The 19,761-nt window shown below is 38.4% G+C and overlaps 1 protein-coding gene across 5 annotated transcripts in view; it reads left to right on the top strand.

The window, feature by feature from the left end:
• Positions 1–19,761, top strand: part of LOC123620555 (leucine-rich repeat-containing protein 37A2-like) — a 51,155-nt gene that overhangs the window by 17,817 nt on the left and 13,577 nt on the right. For all 5 annotated transcript variants that reach the window (XM_045525889.1, XM_045525891.1, XM_045525886.1 and 2 more), the window contains 4 exons: positions 3,061–3,132; positions 3,792–3,872; positions 13,002–13,073; positions 13,691–13,765. In XM_045525889.1, the coding sequence (XP_045381845.1) occupies positions 3,061–3,132; positions 3,792–3,872; positions 13,002–13,073; positions 13,691–13,765 (300 nt within the window). The remainder of the gene's footprint in view (positions 1–3,060; positions 3,133–3,791; positions 3,873–13,001; positions 13,074–13,690; positions 13,766–19,761) is intronic.

Here is a 19,761-nt window from a genome sequence, read left to right as displayed (position 1 = left end):
GCAGTTCTCTAAATCTGTGTAGGGTTTTAGCCCATCTCTAGCATCAGATACTTGCTATGCATTTTCGGTTTTTTAAATCATATAGACAAGGTACAGACAGAAAGGAACTTCACTTACAGGGAAAAAGTAGTAATAAGATCTGAGCAATTATTGACACCCATGTAAACCTTGTTTTATAAGTGTTCATACACCATCTGCTTATATTTATATTTAGTCTACAACCCATAGATCAAATCTAATCCACGGTCTGTTTTTATATACACCCCATAAGTAAAGAATGGTTTACATTTTCAAAGCGGTGTAAAAGGAAAAGAAAAGAAAAGAATAGAAACAAGAATATACAACAGAGTCTGTATGTGGCCCATAAAGCCTAAAATAGTCACTCTCTAGCCTTCAGAAAAAGATTTGAAAACGTTGGTTTAGTAGAATGAGAGGAATTAAAGTTTACCTCAAGTCATTGCCTAAAGGAAAGGAAAATATGGACCGTCTATACTAGTTCGAATGCCATTAGTCCAGAATATTTTGATAATTTAATCTGAATTAAATTAACATTTAAATATTAAATAACATGAATTATATTAATATAAATAATATCAAGAATATTAAAATATATTTAAGAGAATAGACTGGTATTAAGGATTTTATTGCAGGAATTGTTATATTAAAAATGGTTGTTTAGAATGATGATTCAGTGGTATAGCTAGAAATGTTTACACTAAGTAAGCATATCAGAAATGCTCCTAATTCTTCACTAATTACAAAATAAAAATCTCTCCAGCCTTGTTGCCAAGGAGGGAATATTTGCGTAGTATTTCTATCTGTTTAGAGATAAGAAGATACTATATTCTTTGGTATGAAAGTTTGATTCTTATCCTTTGTCCATGAGGTCCAGAAGTATGTACATCATTAATCCTCATAAAGCTAATTAATGATCCTCTTGCACAAATAGAGTCTTCTTTCAAATGTAGAAGGCTTAAGGGAAGTGGGTACAAAGAGCTTCACATGACACTACAAATAGTCCTTTGAATTATCAAACCTCCTAGGCTTTAAGGGGATGACCACTTTTGTATTGGTCTTCTTGGGAATCTCTGCCACATTTGGAAAAAAGCAAATGAATGAATTGCTCAATGGAGGAGGCCCTTTATAACTTCCACTATGAAATACTTTGTAAGCTAATTATTTCACGTTAGCATACCTATTCTCATTCATTTAAAAGATGCCAGTCAATGAAGGAAAAAGCTAAGAAAGAATATGCCAAGCACTGTGCCTAATATTGGAGGCAGACAATATTGGAGGCAGATGAGTAAGACAGGGTTCCTACCCTTCTAAGAACTTAACATCTCACAGGGGAAAACAAACAAATAAGCTCAAACCATGATGCAACAAGCACTAAGTAGATGACAAAGTGCCGCAGAGGTGCAGAAGAAGGACCACAAATATTAAAATTATATTTCTTTTAAAATAGTTACTTTTCTTGTGCTGTTCATTCCTCAGCTATTCATTCATTTTATAAACATTTCAGTTTGCTTGATTTTTGTGTGTCAATTTTAAACACGGCGGGCCATGCAGATGAGCCAGACATAGTCCACGCATTCAAGGAGTTTACACTCAGAAGAAATGGGATGCAAAGATAACTGTATCAAAAAGAAGAAATGGACATGGGCACTAAGAGAGACAAATTGCTTCTGGAGCACAGAAAAGGGAGAAAGGACTTCAGTGTGGATCGGAGAAGATGTTACCAGAGCAATGCTCTTAGAACAGGACCTCACAGGGCCATTGGGTATCCTTAGACAGACATCTTTGGGAAAATAGTCTAAACTTGGAAAAGGGGAGAAAGGCAAGACGCAAGAAAGTATTTGAGGAATGCCGTGACTACCTGTAGATTAGAAGGAGGGACAGTAGGAGACTGGAGCCAGATTTTCTAGGGCTTTGAATGCCAAGCAAAGGAGCCATGATGGGGAACCATGTTATACCAGCAGTGCTGAAGACCACCTTGAGCCTGCCTGACAAGCACTTGGAGGGCTTGTTAGGCCTTGGTTCCGGATGCCACCCCCACAGTTTCGGATTCAGTCAGTTTAGAGTAGGGCCGAGAATTTGCAGCTTCCATAAATTCCCAGGTACTGGTCTTTGAGAACACTTCTGGAGAGTTCATCCGGTGACTGTGTGCAGGATAGTTTAGAAAGGAAGAGACTACAGATGGAGACACCAGTCAGACAGAGTTATACCAGCCAGGTGAAGAGTGAGGGACAGGCTGGCATCGACAGAAATAGTCAACTGTAGTCAAGAATGGGTGTTTTCAAATAAAAATCCAGTTCCATGTTGTTTTTTGTTGTCCCATCACTGTACAACAAACAAGTTGCTTTTGTGGAATATTAAAACCAAAATGAATTTCTATTAATATGGTAAAATTCTGAATTAGTTCAAAGTTAGATATTAATTAGAGGAGCAATTTCCTCTCAAATGATGTGAAAGGATATCTTTTATTTCTTTTGGTATTGAACTGCCTTCGAAAAACAGAATTAAACCAGGAAGGTGAATAAATGTGAGATCATTTCTTCTCATGTTAGAAATTTTATTGAAAGACAAAAACTTTGAGCTCATAATCTAGAATTTGATGAGACTACAGAAGGTCATGTAATCAAGTCTCCTGCTCTAGGGAAAGATCTCATCCAAAATCTATCAAGATCTATAGTTGCATATTTCATTTATGAAAATTGGCGAGACGCGCTGGTGGCTCATGCCTGTAATCCTAGCAGTCTGGGAGGCCAAGGCAGGAAGATTGCTTGATCTCAGGAGTTCGAGACCAGCCTGAGCATGAGTGAGACCCTATCTCAAAAAAAAAACTAAAATAAAATAAAAAATGTTTATGAAAATCATGAAGGTGAGACTCTAGAAGAGGTATAGGCAGGATTAGGGGCTCTGGAAAGTTCTAATACAAATCCAAAAGTTGACACTGTAGACAAAAACTACTTAGTCAGTATTATCATTCTAAACTCTGCTATTTGTTCCCGCTAATTTGATATCTAATAGCTAATCAAAGAAATATCTTCTTTTTTCTAGAGATTTATCATGCAATAAAATACAGTCAATTGAAAGAGGTACATTTGAAACCCCACCGTTTTTGCAGTTTGTGTAAGTTACAAATATAACTTCATTCTATTTGGAATTTTTATTAAACCTATTGTAAACCTCTTTGCTATTCATTTTGAAATATTGAAATTTTACTGGTAGAACGTTACTAAAATTATATAGCAAATCCTTTTCATCTCTAGAAAAGATGAGTGTGAGAATCATTACACAGATCAGAGTGAATCATTATAGAACAGTGGTTCTCATCCAATGTATTTTGTACCCAGCTGACATTTGGCAATGCCTGGAGACATTTTTGTCTGTCACAACTGTGGGTATGTTACTGACACCTGGGAGGCAGAGGCCAGGGATGTTGCTAAACAACCTGCAAAGTACAGGACAAAGCCCCACGACAAGGAATTACATGGCCAGTATGTCAACAGCACTGAAGCTGTAAAACTCTGTTCTGGAGAAATAAAGATCTCTTAACACAAGTATTGGTTGAGCACTCACTGTTTTGTATCTAATGCACTGCATGTGTAAATATGAAAGTATAAATCGTAAGCCAATATCTTCTACAGTGAGATTTCTTTAGTGTATGGAGAAAGTATTGAGGGCATGTTTCATCATATATGAATTAGGATCACTGCCAAATGATAAATGTTCTCAAACAATATCTTTTTTCTTCTTCTTCTTTGGCTTGTCTCTCTCTTCTTTTGTAGAAATCTTGGTTGCAATTCACTGACAGAAGTGACCTTTGGAACATTTCAGGCTTGGCATGGAATGCAATTTTTACAGACGTTGTAAGTGAAATAGATGAACATATGTAAAAAAAACTATTTGTGTGTGAAACCATCCTACAGTTACTGGTTAACTGGGTATAAGCTCATCATGAACTCTGAAAAGTATGTCTTAAGATCCATCCATTTTTTTCAAATGAGGAAACTAAGGTCCAAAGAGGCCAAGAGACTTGTGTAACTTACATATGACGGGCTCTGCTTTCCCCCAGTAGTCATCTTCGGTTTGGGCAATAAGAGACAGCAAGCAAGTAATGCTCCAATTAGCTTTGTCATGGGAGCCCTGTTATGCGAATTATCCTTGAAATCCTCCTTTTGAATATGACTTTGATTCCTCCTCATGTGCAGAGTTTCTAACTGCTGAAATGTGTGCAACATGTAGCCATAAAGAAGGGAGCTTAACACAAAGTCCTCCAGGGAGTGAAAGGTGCAGGATGCTTTCTCAGTGTCAGTGTCTTTTAGATGGTAAAGCAGAAAGAATTCCTGAAAACCTGCCACAGGGCACTTCTCTCCCCAATCACCCAGAACATTATTTTTCAAAAAGTATATACCTAAGAAGTTAAGAATTATCTGTGGGCAATAGGAACCTTTGCAGTGTAGGAAAAGATAATATTTATGTTAAGCTACGGTGCAAAAAATATTCGTAAAGAAAATACATTGCTCTAGTCTAATTCCATATACTTTCTTCCCTGACTACTCTTCAACAAGAAGGGTGGGTTTTATTCTCTTTCAGCTCAAAAATTCCATGATTTCTCTGTGACACAAGCAAATCCTAGTGGGTATGTTCAGTGGCCTGAAGGGGATTTTAGACTCAAGGTGAAGATCCTCCTCTAAACCTGACTCTGGAAAAGACTGTCCACCTGTCTTGTGGTTCAGAAGTCTAATTTCCCACAGTTCATTTTGGGCTAGAGGAAGGGGTTTAGGATGTGTCTGGGGCTGAATTAACAGTTTTTGCCAATGCCCAACTTCAGGGGCCTCCTCTGTCCCCTTGTTACTTTGTTGAGGCCTCACTTAGGGAGGAACCCTGTGGGTCTGTTTTTTGTTTGCCCTCCCAGCAGAGGGCACACTCATTGGATCCCTCCACCAAGAGGTTTAGGCGGAGTCTTCTTACAAATGTCTTAAACTCACCACCTTTAGTGGACATTTTATAACACTGAGAGTCCCTCATAAGAACCCAAGTTTCACTCTAATTATGTAGGCAACACCAGAAAAAAACACAACCCACGGAATCACGTTTGGTAAAAATTAATGAGTGTCATGCCTGCTGTGTGCCAGGTACTATACTAAGTGCTGGGGGTGCAAGATGGAATAGGACAAAGCCTCTTTGTCCCCAAGAGGCTTTCATATCAGGAGAAAGAGGGATGATGATGAGAAGACATGAGAGCCATGCTGGGGTCTACACAGCCGGGTGACAAGGTAGGGGAAGGGACAGCACAGGAATTGAGGGGTGGGTTAGGAAAGACTCACAGTGGAGGAGGCACCAACTTGTTTATCTCGAGTTTCTGTGTTCATCTCAAACAGCAGAAAAAGGCATTTGCTTCACGGTGATGAGGAAACCAGAGCTAGCTGGTGTTAGAGATTAATGCTCCCGTTATGAGATCTGAATAGAGCTGTACCCCTCCACCTAGTTCACAGTTACTTTCAGAGATAGCCACAAGGGTCACAGTTTACCGAGCATGTGTTGGGGGCTGTGCTCCTTTGTTTTGGGTCACACCTTTCTAATAGACAAAGCTAATTTGCTGTAGTGAGATAGAAGCCTATTGCGTCTCTTTCCCAAGGCCAGTTGCCAAAGGAAGATGCCGGTAATTTCATGACCAACATGACACAGTTCTGGGTTGTTCACAAGTTGAAGCAATATTTTTCCCAGCATTGCAGAAGTTTGTAAAAAGGCCCCAGCTGGGGTGGATTTATCATGAATTGAATGGAGCCTAAGCTTCAGGGCTCCTCGCTTACACCGGCACCTTCCAACGTCCTGGGAGGGGCCCTAGCAGTTTTTGTATTCATAATTTTGTGTGTTTTTATTAGAGAAGATTTCCCAAATTAGATACGGTTCAGGCCTCACAAAGCCTAGAATCACCCCTGGGTTCCAGGTAATTACAACCCAGGAAATCTCCTGGGTGAAGCCTCTATGTTATTGACAAACACTGAGTGAACAAGTCAGCAGTGTGATATAGGGTCAGTCTATTTTGAATCTGAAATCCACCTCAAAGACATACCAAGAGGCTGGGCGCGGTGGCTCACGCCTGTAATCCTAGCTCTCTGGGAGGCTGAGGTGGGAGGATTGTTCGAGGTCAGGAGTTCGAGACCAGCCTGAGCAAGAGCGAGACCCCGTCTCTACTAAAAAATAGAAAGAAATGATTTCGACAGCTACAAATATACAGAGAGAAAATTAACCGGGCATGGTGGCACATGCCTGCAGTCCCAGCTACTCAGGAGGCTGAGGTAAAAGGATTGCTGGAGCCCAGGAGTTTGAGGTTGTTGTGAGCTAGGCTGATGCCACGGCACTCTAGCCCGGGCAACAGAGAGAGACTCTGTCTGAAAAAAAAAACAAAAAAACAAAAAAAGACATACCAAGAGCTTATTAGTAAAGTACTGCTATTGAAATGATGGTAATAATCGTATTTCTTTCCGCTGAAATATTTAGTGGAAAACCAGCAGTGGTTGATAATCCTAAATGTTACTATCCTTTCTTTTTCCTGACTTTAAAGTGCTTCTCCTTCATTCACCTACACAGGTCCAGACTGATGGCTTATTTTTAAAAATTCTTTTAGTCACTTCATTGGTTCTAATAGTACAAGCTCCATCATTTTAGAAACTGACTCTACAGTGTAGAAAGCCTTATTCAGATAGAGCACGTTCACATGCTGACATGTCAGCGGTACATCAACCTTAGGCCAAGAAAGGAAACACTAAGAATAAGAGGAAACTCCGAGCTTCATCCCTATTGGATCAATGCTCTCCTTGCCCCCAGTCCACTAACATCAGCTTCCTCTGGAGGCTGTAGATGCACAAAAGCTTACACACTTCAGGGTATCGTTGGGATATTGTCATCACGTCTTGGTATGTACTGGAATCCTGGCGGCTTTTTCTCAGATTCAGAGCGGCGTAAACATTAAAGATGGAAATAACAATTCAGGTCTGTCCTTTGGGGCGATTTAACATGGCTGTTTAATTTGTAATCGTTCAAAAGTTTTGAGATTGTCACACCCAGCAGCTGTTATACTTTTCTTCTCCCAGCTGCGTCTTAATCTTCCCACGTATATAACAAGCTATCTTCTCTTCTCCTGGAAGCTGAGTTATTTCTTCCTCTTCCCCATAACTTTAATAGGTGACGTTTATGTTTCAGGCACCTAAGTACTTATATACAGTGAGATAACATGCCTGAAGTTCTTAGAACAGGGCTTGGCACATGGTAAACATGGATACATGTTGCCTCCTGTGATCTCTCATTTTCATGTTCCCAACAACTCTTGTGATGTACATATTGTTATCCCCATTTTGCAGATGAGGAAGTTGAAACTCAGTGACATCGGATAACTTGCCTAGGTTCACACCTTTTAGTAAGTGGTGGAACCACTTACAAGCTTTGCAAGTAATTTTCAATACAGTTCCTCGTTCCCTTGTCATAGGAGCTGAATGACGACCATTTGCCTTTTTGTGCGTTTTATCTTACAGTTAGTTTTTAACTTGAACAGGACCTTTAGAGCAGAGAGCTGCATTTCCCTCTGAGAATTGCACGCTTGCGGAGCTCCCGGCCGCGCCGCCACTGGGCATGCCCAGGGTTGCTGCGCCCTGTCCCGCGCAGGTACGACATCCCCACTGCGGAGACCGGCCCTGTGGCCAGCGCCGCACTAGGTGCCTTCACGGGCTTTCACTTCATCCCCAACCTGCCTTGTGAGGCGAACGCTACTCAGTAAGGCTCAGAGATAGTCCTTGTTCAAGTCACTTCACCAGAAAGTGACAGAGCCCGAATTCAAACCCAGGTCTGCCTGGTTCCAGGGCCCTCGCTGCTTCCGTTGTTCTTCACTGCCAAGGAGTCCTCTCCAAGGCTATGCTCAGAAGTTGGATTAAAGTACAGGTCCCCATTTCAGATTCTTTAGACTTTGCCCCGAGAAAGGCCTCAGGTGATGCCGTCAGAGGTCCCGTATTGAGGAGCTTCGCGTGGGAGACGTGTTCTCACGGCTCATGGAGCCGTGTGGATGAAGGAAGGAAAGGGTGACTCCATCCCCGAGTCCTTCAGACATACCGCAACAGGGTCTAGGTCACTCTGCCTCGTTCTTTGTCTACCTTCTGCCAAGGAACCGGTTCTCCCTGCCTGCCTTGGGATTCTAGCATAGGTAGTTTTGGAGTTTGTCCTATTTAAAATTTATTTTCACTGCCTGCTTTGGACATTTGTTCTGCTAAAGCTGTTAGGATTTCAGTACATTCAGGGCCGTGATGGCATGCCTCAGCCCTCAAGTCTGCTGTGTCTCCTCAGTTAATAGAGTGGAAATGTAGCCCATCTGTCTGGACCGTATAGAAGAATTTGGAGAAAAAAAAAATAACAGGTAAGAAATGTTCCCTTATTTTGTGAGCTGCCTTTATTCTGTCTCATTGTTGTACAGCAAAAGGTTTATACAGAAAGAGTTAGGTTTTCCTCTTCTAATAAGGTATATTTTAAAAAATTATTTAGAGTGATATTTCTTAAACTTTGAAGCAAATAAAAAGCGTGCCACATTTTACTCCCATAAAGATATCAAAAAGGCAGTAGATTAGGTGTCAGTGCACCTTAGTTTATGTGTAAAATGAGGGAATTGAACCAGAAATGCAAATGGTTTAAGACAGTATCCACTGGGAATCCAAACGCATTCATATCATTTGGTTTGTGGAAAAGAGTTGCTTGTAGCATCCCCAGACTTGAGTTGTTGTGTCAGTTCCCTCTCGTTCCCTCCATTGCCCCAGCACAGACATAGTGAAAACAAGAAAGCTCTACAGCAGGAGGAAGAAATAGGACAACATGGAGTGTCCCCCTGTTTTGATTTCACTAGGCACAAATGCAGGATCCTAATGTCGGTTGTCTGTTTTTATCTCAAGTCAGTTTCAGTAGTCTATATCTTTCTATTTCATCCAGGGTACCGAATTTATTGGCAAACAATTGGTCATGGTTTTCCCTTATGACCCTTTTTGTGTCTGTGAGGTCAGTAGTAATGTCTCCTCTTTCATTTCTGATTTAAATAATTTGAATCTTCTCTCTTTTTTTCTTGGTCAGTGTAGCTAAAGGTTTATCAGTTTTGTTGATATTTTCAAAGAACCAATTTTGATTCTGTTGATTTTCTCTATTGTTTTTCTGTTCTCTATTTCATTTATTTCTGCTCTAATCTTTATTATTTCCTTTGTTTCTCTTGCTTTGCATTTAGTTTACTGAGTTTTTTTTTTTTTTCCAGTTTGTTCAGGTGGATATTTAGGTGATTGGCTTGAGACTTTTAACATCAGCATTTATATCTATAAATTTCCTTCTGAGCATTGTTCTAGCTGCATCCCATTGTATTGACGTATGTATTTTCCTTTTGATTCATGTCAAAGTATTTTCTACTTTCTCTTATGATTTCTTCTTTGGCCCATTGGTTATTTAGGAATATGTTACTTTCTACATGTTTGTGAATTTCCCAAATTTATTTCTGTTATTGATATCTAATTTCATTTCACTATGCTTGGAGAACCTATTTTGTACGATTTTAGTCTTTTCAAATTTAGTGGGACTTGTCTTATGATCTAACATGGTCTATCCAGGAGGATGTTCTGTGTGTACTTGAGAAGAATGTGTCTTTTGCTATTTTAATGTTCCTAATGTTGGAAAGTGTTCTATAGGTGTCTGTTATGTCTAGTCATTTATAGTTGTTCAAGTCTTCCATTTCCTTGCTAATCTTCTGTCTAGTTCTATCCTTTATTGAAAGTTGGGTATTGAAGTCTCCAGCCACTATTGCTGAATTATCTATTTTTTTAATTATGTCAGTTTTTGTTTTATGTATTTTAGGGTTCTGTTTTTAGATGCATATATATGTATAATCACTTTATCTTCTTAATGGATTGAGTCTTTTGTCCTTATAAAAGTCCGTCTTTGTTTCTAGCAACAATTTTTGTGTTAAGTCTATTTTGTCTGTTATTAGGATAGTCATTCCAGCTTTTCTTTTGGCTATTGTTTGCATTATATATCTTTTCCATTCTTTTAGTTTCAACCTATTTGTGTCTCTCAATCTAACGTGAGTTTCTGATACAGCATATAGTTGGATCATGTTTTTTAAAATCCATTCTGCCAATTTCTGCCTTCTAATTGGAGAATCTAATAAATTTATAGTTAATGTAATTAGTGATGAAGTAGGATCTACATCTGCCACTTTGCTACTTGTTTTTTCTATGTCTTATGTCTTTTTCATTCCTCACTTCCTCCATTATTGCCTTCTTTGTGTTAAATAGATATTTTCTAGTATACCATTTCAATTCCCTTATTTCTTTGACTATATTTTTTTGAGTCGTTTTTCTTACTGGTTGCCCTGGGATTACATTCTAGTCATTTAATCGTACTTTATAACACTCTAGTTCAGATTAATTCCAACTTAATTTCAATAGGATACAAAAATTTTGCTTCTCTAAAGTTCCACTCTCACATCTCCCTTTATACTGTTATTGTCACATATACGTCTTTATAGATTTTGTGTTCATCATGTGCATGTTAGGGCATAGCTTCAGCACTCAGCAAGGTAGTTTCCAGCTCCACCTTAGCTTTCCCTTACTGCTTGTGCAGAACCTCAGGATCAGCCAGAGATGAGAGTTTAGGGACTTCTCAGGTCTTTCCTGACCATGCCCACAGCCCTAAACCTGTGCATGACCTTCCAGATTCCCAGGAATATGTTTCATGGTCTTCCACTTTCCCAAGGATACGTTGGAGTGTTTCAAAGCCCCTATGGACATCTTATTCCTCAGCGTTTTCTATTAAGGTTTTGAATTAGGCTTTTTTTCTTTTTTTGCCCCAACTTTTATCCATTGCCTCATGCACCTGTGATGTTAAACACTTTTCCTGGAATTGTTTTCCACAGACACCCTCTGGGGAGAGGCTTTTAGCACCTGACAGCTCATAGTTGGGTCAAATAAAGACAAACGTTTCAAGTAAGGTCTTCCATGGAACCACCAGATAGGTCAAATAATGACAGTTCATTGGGGATGAGGCTTTGAAGGAGCTCCATCCAGCTCCATTCTGTTCCCTCGGGTACTTCGGATGTGAGCCATTTTTCAAGGCTACTACTGAGCTGGGGAGTGAGGAATGGTCTAGGGCAAGCTAAAACAACACCAATCTCACTGTTCTTACAGAAAGTCAGCCATTTTCCCTGAATAAATGCTCCTTGGGCTGCTGTAAGCTTTTAGGCAAATTTCCGGAGTTCTGAAAAAGTTGATTCTGGACACTTTTGCCATATCTTTTGTTGTTGCTTTTATGAAGAGATGAATTTTCAGATGTCTTTACTCCACCATTTTCACTGATGTCACCTACAACATGGTTTTAAATTTCTAAAGCCTCAATGATCATGGGCTAATCAAATACTTAATCACAGGAAATGATTAGGGAAAATGAATAAAAAGAGAACTGTAATTCTCAAGAGCTTCTCCCCATGAGTGGGTGAAGTTTGAAAAGGGATTTTATATTTAGTTCTCTCGGAATTAAGGTTAAAATAACAACTATTTTAAACCTCTTTTCTTCATAGAAGATAAACACAGGCTTTGGAGTCAGTACTGAGTTTAAATTCCATCTTTGCTTCTAACTAGCTTGGTGATCTAGGACAAGTTATATAACCTCTCTGTGCCTCAGTATCCTCATTTATAAAGTGAGATAATAAATCTACCATGTGAGCTTACTGTGAGGATTAAATGTGAAATGGTAATCACCAGTGCCTTGCAGCGCAATAAATATCAGTTGTAATAATTGTTATTTTTATATTGTTCTGCAGTATACTGATGATTCTTGAGTAGAGTTAACCTATTATTCTTTTTTTTTTTTTTTTTGAGACAGAGTCTCACTCTGTTGCCCGGGCTAGAGTACCTTGGTGTCCGCCTACCTCACAGCAACCTCAAACTCCTGGGCTCAAGCAATCCTCCCGCCTCAGCCTCCTGAGTAGCTGGGACTATAGGCATGCGCCACCATGCCCGGCTAATTTTTTACATATATATTTTTAGTTGTCGAGCTAATTTCTTTCTATTTTTTTAGTAGAGACAGGGTCTCGCTCTTGCTCAGGCTGGTCTCGAACTCCTGAGCTCAAACGATCCACTCACCTCAGCCTCCCAGAGAGCTAGGATTACAGGCGTGAGCCACCACGCCAGGCCGAGTAGAGTTAACCTAAAGACAGATTTCCTTCTCTTCCTTCCCATTTCTTTTGTTTTATTTTTATTTGTTTATTTGTTTCTTTGTTTGCTTTAAAGAATTGAAAAGGAAATCTGTTCCAGCAGTTTGGAATAAAATTTACATCAAAAAATGAATTTATTCATGTTACTGATATTTAAACACAATATCATTTGTCAACGAACATTTATTAAATACCTAGTAAATTTCAGGCACTGTGCCAGGCACGGGTATGACAATGACAATAAGGTGTGGTCCCTGCTGTCAAGGAGCTGACAGTCCAGGAGACTGACAAGTGAACAGGTGATTACGTGCAAAGTAACCAAGGCTGTGATGTGATACAAGAATACCAGTGTGAGTATGTGATGAGAGTTCCCTTCTCTTAGATTTATCTCTTTTTCTTTAGCTCTAAAGCCAAGGATTTGGTCCACATTTTTCTTAACTGTGTGTATTAAACCATGATTTTTTTAATTTCTAGAGATGAAAGGCAAGCACCTCGAATTATGGAGGATAATTGGCATATTTGTTCCTTGCTATCCACTTTTTTTTTCCTATTTTTTCTCTTTCTCGTCTCCATTTTATCTTTTAGAAATGTGGGTAGTTCCCAAAGGAAGAGTGTTTTACAGAGTCTAAGGGTGATTTATAGGTAAAGACAGAAAATGATTTTTTTTTACCTACAAGTTTCATACTAAAAAATGAATATCAACTTTTCATGTAGTCTCGTGCGCACGGAAAATGCAGGTAATTTTAATTCCATTGCATTTTTTCAGAATTCTCAATCAAAATCCTCTGGCCACTGTTGAAGATTCATATCTTTATAAATTGCCAGCATTAAAATATCTGTAAGTATTACAGTAATCTCATGAGTCATGGGATGATTTCTTCCCTTGTATTTTATTTGCATCAAAGATCAAATATTTTGACTTTAGGCTAAAAAGTCATAATTTAAATTTTAACTAGGTTATTGAAAAAAAGTTATTGGCAATGACGAGAGATTAAGAAAGGAGGTATGATGGGCAAGACAGCCAGCAGGGGAAGAGAGCAGTGCTGAAGAACACATACAGATATAGAATGCACAGATGCATGTAGGAACATCATTTATCCCAGAAAGCAAGGAGGAATAGGTGTTCACTATTTTAAAAAGAAAAAATAGAGTAAATGATCAAGAGAGGTGAATGCAATACTAAAATGGGAAGATAATGGTTTAAAAGTATGTAAGTTCTATTATTCAATGCCATTAATTGGCATTGCATCATTTGACGATGCAAATGAACATAATAATCACATTTCTTCAATAAGAGCTGTCTAGAATTATCTTCAATGGCAAATAAACTCTTGAGCTGGCTTGTTTTATAGAGAAGCCAAAATTGAAGTGATCATAAGTCTTTGAAATATCTTTTTAAGTATAGAATTTTTGTATTGGGGTTCATATCATGACTGTTTGGGCTTTCTCCTTCAGAGACGTGGGAACAACACAAGTCTCACTTACAACAATTGAGAACATCCTCATGGAAACTCTTGAGTTGGAAAAACTGTAAGTTACTTTTTTTCTTAAATTAATTTTCACTTAGTTGTTTTTTTAGGTTTCTATTTTCTTAAGTCAGGTTTATTGAAGTATACTTTTCATGTAATAAAATTCCCCCTTTTTTTTTTTTTTTTTTTTGAGACAGAGTCTCTGTTGCCTGGGCTAGAGTGCCAGGCATCAGCCTAGCTCACAGCAACCTCAAACTCCTGGGCCCAAGCAATCCTCCTGCCTCAGCCTCCCGAGTAGCAGGGACTACAGGCATGTGCCACCATGCCCGGCTAATTTTTTTATATATATATATTTTTAGTTGTCCAGCTAATTTCTTTCTATTTTTTTAGTAGAGACGAGGTCTCGCTCTTGCTTTAGCTAAGGGTAAAATTCACCCTTTTTAAGTGTACAGTTCAAAGAGTTGTGACAAATGTATAGTTATGTAACCACCATCACATTCCCAACATAGAACATTCCTGTCGCCCTAAAAAGGCTTCTCATGTTCCTCTGCAATCAATCCCCTCCTCCCACCACCAGCCCCTAGCAACCACCAATCTAATTTCTGTTCCTATAGTTTGGCCTTTTCCAGACTGTCTTATAAATGAAATCAAATAGTGTGTAGCCTTTTCTCTTTGGCTTCTTTCACTTAGCATAAGGTTTTTGAGATTATGCTACTATCCGTGTTGTTGTATCCATAAGTCCAGTTGGTCCTCTCCTCATCCACAGATTCAACCAACCACAGATGGGGAATATTTGGAAAAAATAAAAATATAAAATAACAATAAAAATAATATAAATTTTAAAAATACAGTATAACAACTATTAATATAGCATTTATACTGTATTAGGTATTCTAAGTAATCTAGAGATGATTTAAAGTATACTGGAGATTATATGCGACTAGCATATCATTTTATACAGGCATTTGAGCATCCACAGATTTTGGTATCTCCAGAGAGTCCTGGAACCAATCCCCCATTGATACTGAGGGACAACTGTTCATTCCATTTTATTGTTGAGTAGTATTCCAGGTGTATAGATATATCAGTTTACCCATTCATCAGTTTATGGACATCTGGGTTGTTTCCAGTTTTTTGGCAATTATGAATAAAGCTGCTAAAAACTCTCATATGCATGAAACATATACTTTCATTTCTTTCAGGCAAATACCTAGGGGTGGGATTGCTGCATCACATGCTAGGTGCATATTTAACTTGTTAAGAAACTGCTAAACTGTTTCCTAAAGTGGCTGTACCATTTTGCATTCCCATGGGCAGTGTGAAAGCTGCAGTTGCTTCACAGCATCAGCAGATCCTTATATTTCAGTTTTTTAAAAAAAATTATAGCCTTTCTAATAGTAGGTGTGTAGTGGAATCTCATTGTGGTTTTAATTTGCATTTCTTTAATAGCTGATGATGTGGAATGTCTATTCGTGTGCAAATATCTTCTTTACTGAATTGTCTGTTCAAATCTGACCCCGTATTTTAATTAGATATTTATTCTTTTTTAGTTTTAAGAGTGCTTTCTATACTCTAGATATAAGTCATTTGAGATATGTGTTTAGTAGATATCTTCTCTCGGTTGTGGTTTGTCTTTTCATTCTATTAAAAGTGTTTTCTGAAGAAGAGAAGTTTTTAGTCTTGATTAACTCTCATTTAGCAATTTTTTTCTTGTGTGCTTTGTGCTTTTCTGTGTCTTAGTTAAGACATTTTTGTCAAAGAACCCATTGTCTAATCCAAAGTAACAAGGATTTTTCTCCTATGTTTCCTTCCAGAAATTGTATAGTTATTAATATCTTTAGGTCTATGATTCATTTTGAGTTAATTTTCATGTATGGTGTGATGTATTTCAATTTTTTGCAGTTTTAAAAACTATTTCTTTAGGGTCCTGTGTGGTAGTTTGGTATACAACTTACTGCAGCTTAAATTGTGCCGCCACCCCCCCCCCCCAGTATGGAGGCAAGCTAAATAGAAACCTGCTGTTATTCCAAGGCTAGGTGAGAAGACTACACAAGCTTAGTATGGAAAAAGGCCCTCATTTAGCACTCTGCTCCAATCGTTTTTGCCAGATCACTCTCTTATCCTCACCATGTCAGACCCATCTTACTGCTCTAGCCTCATCTTTCTCAAGGTCTTGCAGCGTCTTCCACATTAGCTAGATGCCTTCCTCTCTGGGTTGTCAAAGTCCTCATCATCAACCAGCTTTCTCAGTTGTCCAAGGTAGTGGGGTTCTCTCTGCTTTCTTCTTGACCAGTAGTGGATAGGAAAGTGTTCTCATTCTCTGTAGCCCTTTGCCACCAAGGCCATAAAGAGATTAAAGCAACTGCCATGTGGAAGTTCATTATCGGAAGTCCTCAGGAGTTTACACACTTATATACAAAGTAAGTAGGCCAGCTCATGTGAGTCTTAACTGTTGTGAGTAATGGTTGTTTTTTTTTTTTTTTTTTTTAAGAGATAGGGTCTCACACTGTTGCCTAGGTTGGAGTGCAATGGCATGATCATAGCTCACTATAACCTCCAACTCCTGGGCTCAAGCAATTCTCCCGCTTCAGCCTCCTGAGTAGCTGGGGCTACAAGCATGCACCACCATGCCCAGTTAATTTATTTTTGGAGAGACAGGTCTCGCTATGTTGGCTAGGCTGGTCTTGAACTCCTGGCCTCAAGTGACCCTCCCACCTCGGCCTCCCAAAGTGCTGGGATTACAGGCATGAGCCACCGCGCCCAGCTGTGTAATGATCTTTAATGCATATTGAAAAATTATTATTCTCAAATAAGGATACTCTATAGCTCAGGTCATTTGCAGTCTCAAAGATCTGTCAGTATATAGTAAAACAATTCTTTACGTTTATCATTACTTGTATAATTTCTAGCTCATACATTTTAATGAGTAATAAAAACTACAATACTTCTTACGAAGTGTCCTTGCTAAAAATATTCCCTTGTCATTATATTCAGGTTGATTGAGGAACATTGCATAAAACAATTGGCTTGACTGCTTCAAAAATATCAGTGCCATAAAAGATTTTAAAAAGATGGGGAAGCATTCTAAACTGAAGGAGACTAAAGAATTATGAAAATTAAATGCAATATTTAATGTTTGATTAGATTCTGGATTTTCTTTAAATGCCATGACATGATCAGGACAATTGGGAAAATTTGTGTATGGACTATATATAGTAAAAAATGATATTAACGTTAAATTTCATTTTGGGTGGTAATAGCATCACGGTTATATAGGAAAATGCCTTGGTTCTTAGGGGCTGCATGCTGAAGTATTTAGTGGTGAAGGGTCATTATGTCTGCAACTTTCTCTCCGATGGTTTGCCCAGACAATGTATAGACATACACACATGGAAAGCAAATGTGGCAAAGTGTTAACAACTGTTGAATCCAGGTGAAAGGTATGCAGATGTTCATTATACTATTTTTTCAAGTTTTTTGTAGATTTGAAAATTTTCAGAATAAAAATTTGGAGCCAGGAAAGCAATAACAAAAACTTTGTGTCAAGTTTAAGAAGGGTATATATATAAAATGCTAGGTTACTGTTCTGGGTCCTTTCTTTTTATATGAAGATCAGAGGCTTCCACTGGACCCAAAGGAATCATATTAGTCACCTGTAATTAATCCTTTATACATTTGAAAGATGTGTCAGGCCAACTTACTGGATGCAGTTTTAATCTAAAACTCTATATATCATACTCCCAACTTACAGCCTTATATGTATGCATGAAACACACTTGTTTCCATGGTCCTAATGTGGTCCTAATAAAATCATCCTTTTGGAGGGCGCAGAGAATACCCCAAACAACCCAAGGTAGGAGAGCATCATTACTTTTCTGGCAGTCTCTGCAAGTGAGCAACTAGAGCAGTTAACATTTATTGAGCATTCACTGTGCACCAGGCACTTTTCAGGTATTGATTCATTTGATTCTCAAAGCTTATTAGAGGTAGGTGCTGTCATAATGAGGAGGCTAAGGAACAGAGATTAAGCAATTTGTCCAAGTTCACATTATTAGCAGAGCTGGTATTTGAGCCTAATATGGAGTCTGCATTCTTAATCACCATGCTATACTGCTTAAGGTTAACCTTGAGAATTTACTCCAGTTACTTTGTATCTTCTTGAAACTGCCCCAGTAAACCACAACGATAGGCTAATCAATTATCTTGGTTATCTTTTTTGCCCAAATTTATATTTCGACCAAATTAAACCTACCAGAAAGATGAAAGAATAGAACAATGTACACCCATGAGACCTTCATGTGGATTCAATTGTTAACATACATACTTTTCTTTCTTTCTTTCAAATATTAAACCAACATTGCATATTCCAGGGATAAACACCACTTCATCACAATATATTGTCTTTGTATATATTGGATTTGATTTGCTAAAATTTTGTCTGGAACTTTTGCCTCTACGTTCATGAGGGATATTGCTCTGTAGTTTTTTCTTGTCTAATTTTGATGAGGTAAAACCTGGCCTTATAAATGAATGGGAAGTATTCCCTTCTCTTCAATTTTCTGGAAGAGTTTGTGTAGAATTGATATTACTTTTTCCTTAAATGTTTAATGGAATTACCAGTGAAGCCATATAGGATTTGAACTTTCTTTGTGGGAAAGTTTTAAACTACCCATTCAATTAACTTAACAGTGATACTTAAGTTACATATTGATTCTTTAGTAAACTTTAGTAATTTATGTCTTTAAAGGAATTTGTCCATTTCCTCTTGAGTTGAATTTATTGGTATAAAGTATTTTATAATAATTCCTTATCATTTTGATATCTATAAAGTCTATAGGGATGTTATCCCTTTCATTCCTGATATTAATAATTTGCGTCTTCTCTCTTCTTGGTCATCTAGAGGTTTACCAATTTTATTGATCCTCTCTAAGAACCATCTTTTTGTTCCACTGATTTCTTTAATTTTTTTTTTTTTTTTTTTGTGAGACAGGGTCTCACTCTGTTGCTCACGCTAGAGTGCAGTGGCATCATTACAGCTCACAGCAACCTCAAATTACTGGGCTCGAGTAATTCCTGCTTCAGCCTCCCAAAGCTGGAACTACAGGCATGTGCCACCACACCTGGCTAATTTTTAACTTTTTTGGAGAGATGGGGTCTCACTATGTTGTGCAAGCTCGTCTCAAACTCCTGGGCTCAGGTGATCCTCTCACCGCCTCAGCTTCCCAAAGCGCTGGGATTACAGGCATGAGCCACTGCACCCAGCCTGATTTCATTTTTTTGTTTTTCATTTTATTTCACTTATTTCTGCTTTGTTCTTTATTTCCTTTCTTCTCCATACTCTGGGATTAATTTGCTCTTCCTTTTCTGATTTGTTGAGGTAGAAGCTGAAGAAACTGAGTACTGCTTTAGCATCATCCTACATGTTCACCTATTGTGTTTTCAGTTTCAGTCAGTTCAAAATGGTTTTTAATTTCTGTTTTGATTTCTTTGATCCGTGGGGTTACTTAGAAATGTGTTGTTTAGGCCAGGCATGGTGGCTCATGCCTGTAATCCTAGCACTTTGGGAGGCCGGGGAGAGAGAATCGCTTGAGGCCAGGAATTCAAGACCAGCCTGAGCAACACAGCGAGACCCCATGCCTACAAAAATTAGAAAAAATAGCTGGGTGTGGTGGCACGTGCCTGTAGTCCTAGCTACTTGGGAGGCTGAGGCTGGAGGAATGCTTCAGCCCAGGACTTTGAGGTTAAAGAGAGCCATGATGACGCCACTGCACTATAGCCCGGGCAATAGAGCTAGACCTTGTCTGAAGAAAAAAAAAAGGGAAAAAAGAAATGTATTGTTTAGTTTCCAAATATTTGGGAATTTTTCAGATCTTTCTGTTGATTTCTAATTTAATTCCATTATGGTCAGAGAAGAGAGAACCTATATTGAATGACGTGAATCCTTTTGAATATATTGAAATTTGTTTTATGGCCCAGAATATAAGTTGTTGCACAACTCACTGATGCTGTGTTTGTTTTTGTTGCTTTGTTTTGCTGCTTCTTATGTTGCATGTGGGT

Source organism: Lemur catta, chromosome 15, assembly GCF_020740605.2.
Source record: "Lemur catta isolate mLemCat1 chromosome 15, mLemCat1.pri, whole genome shotgun sequence".
Classification (NCBI taxonomy): domain Eukaryota; kingdom Metazoa; phylum Chordata; class Mammalia; order Primates; family Lemuridae; genus Lemur; species Lemur catta.
This window is presented reverse-complemented; position numbering and strand designations above follow the sequence as displayed.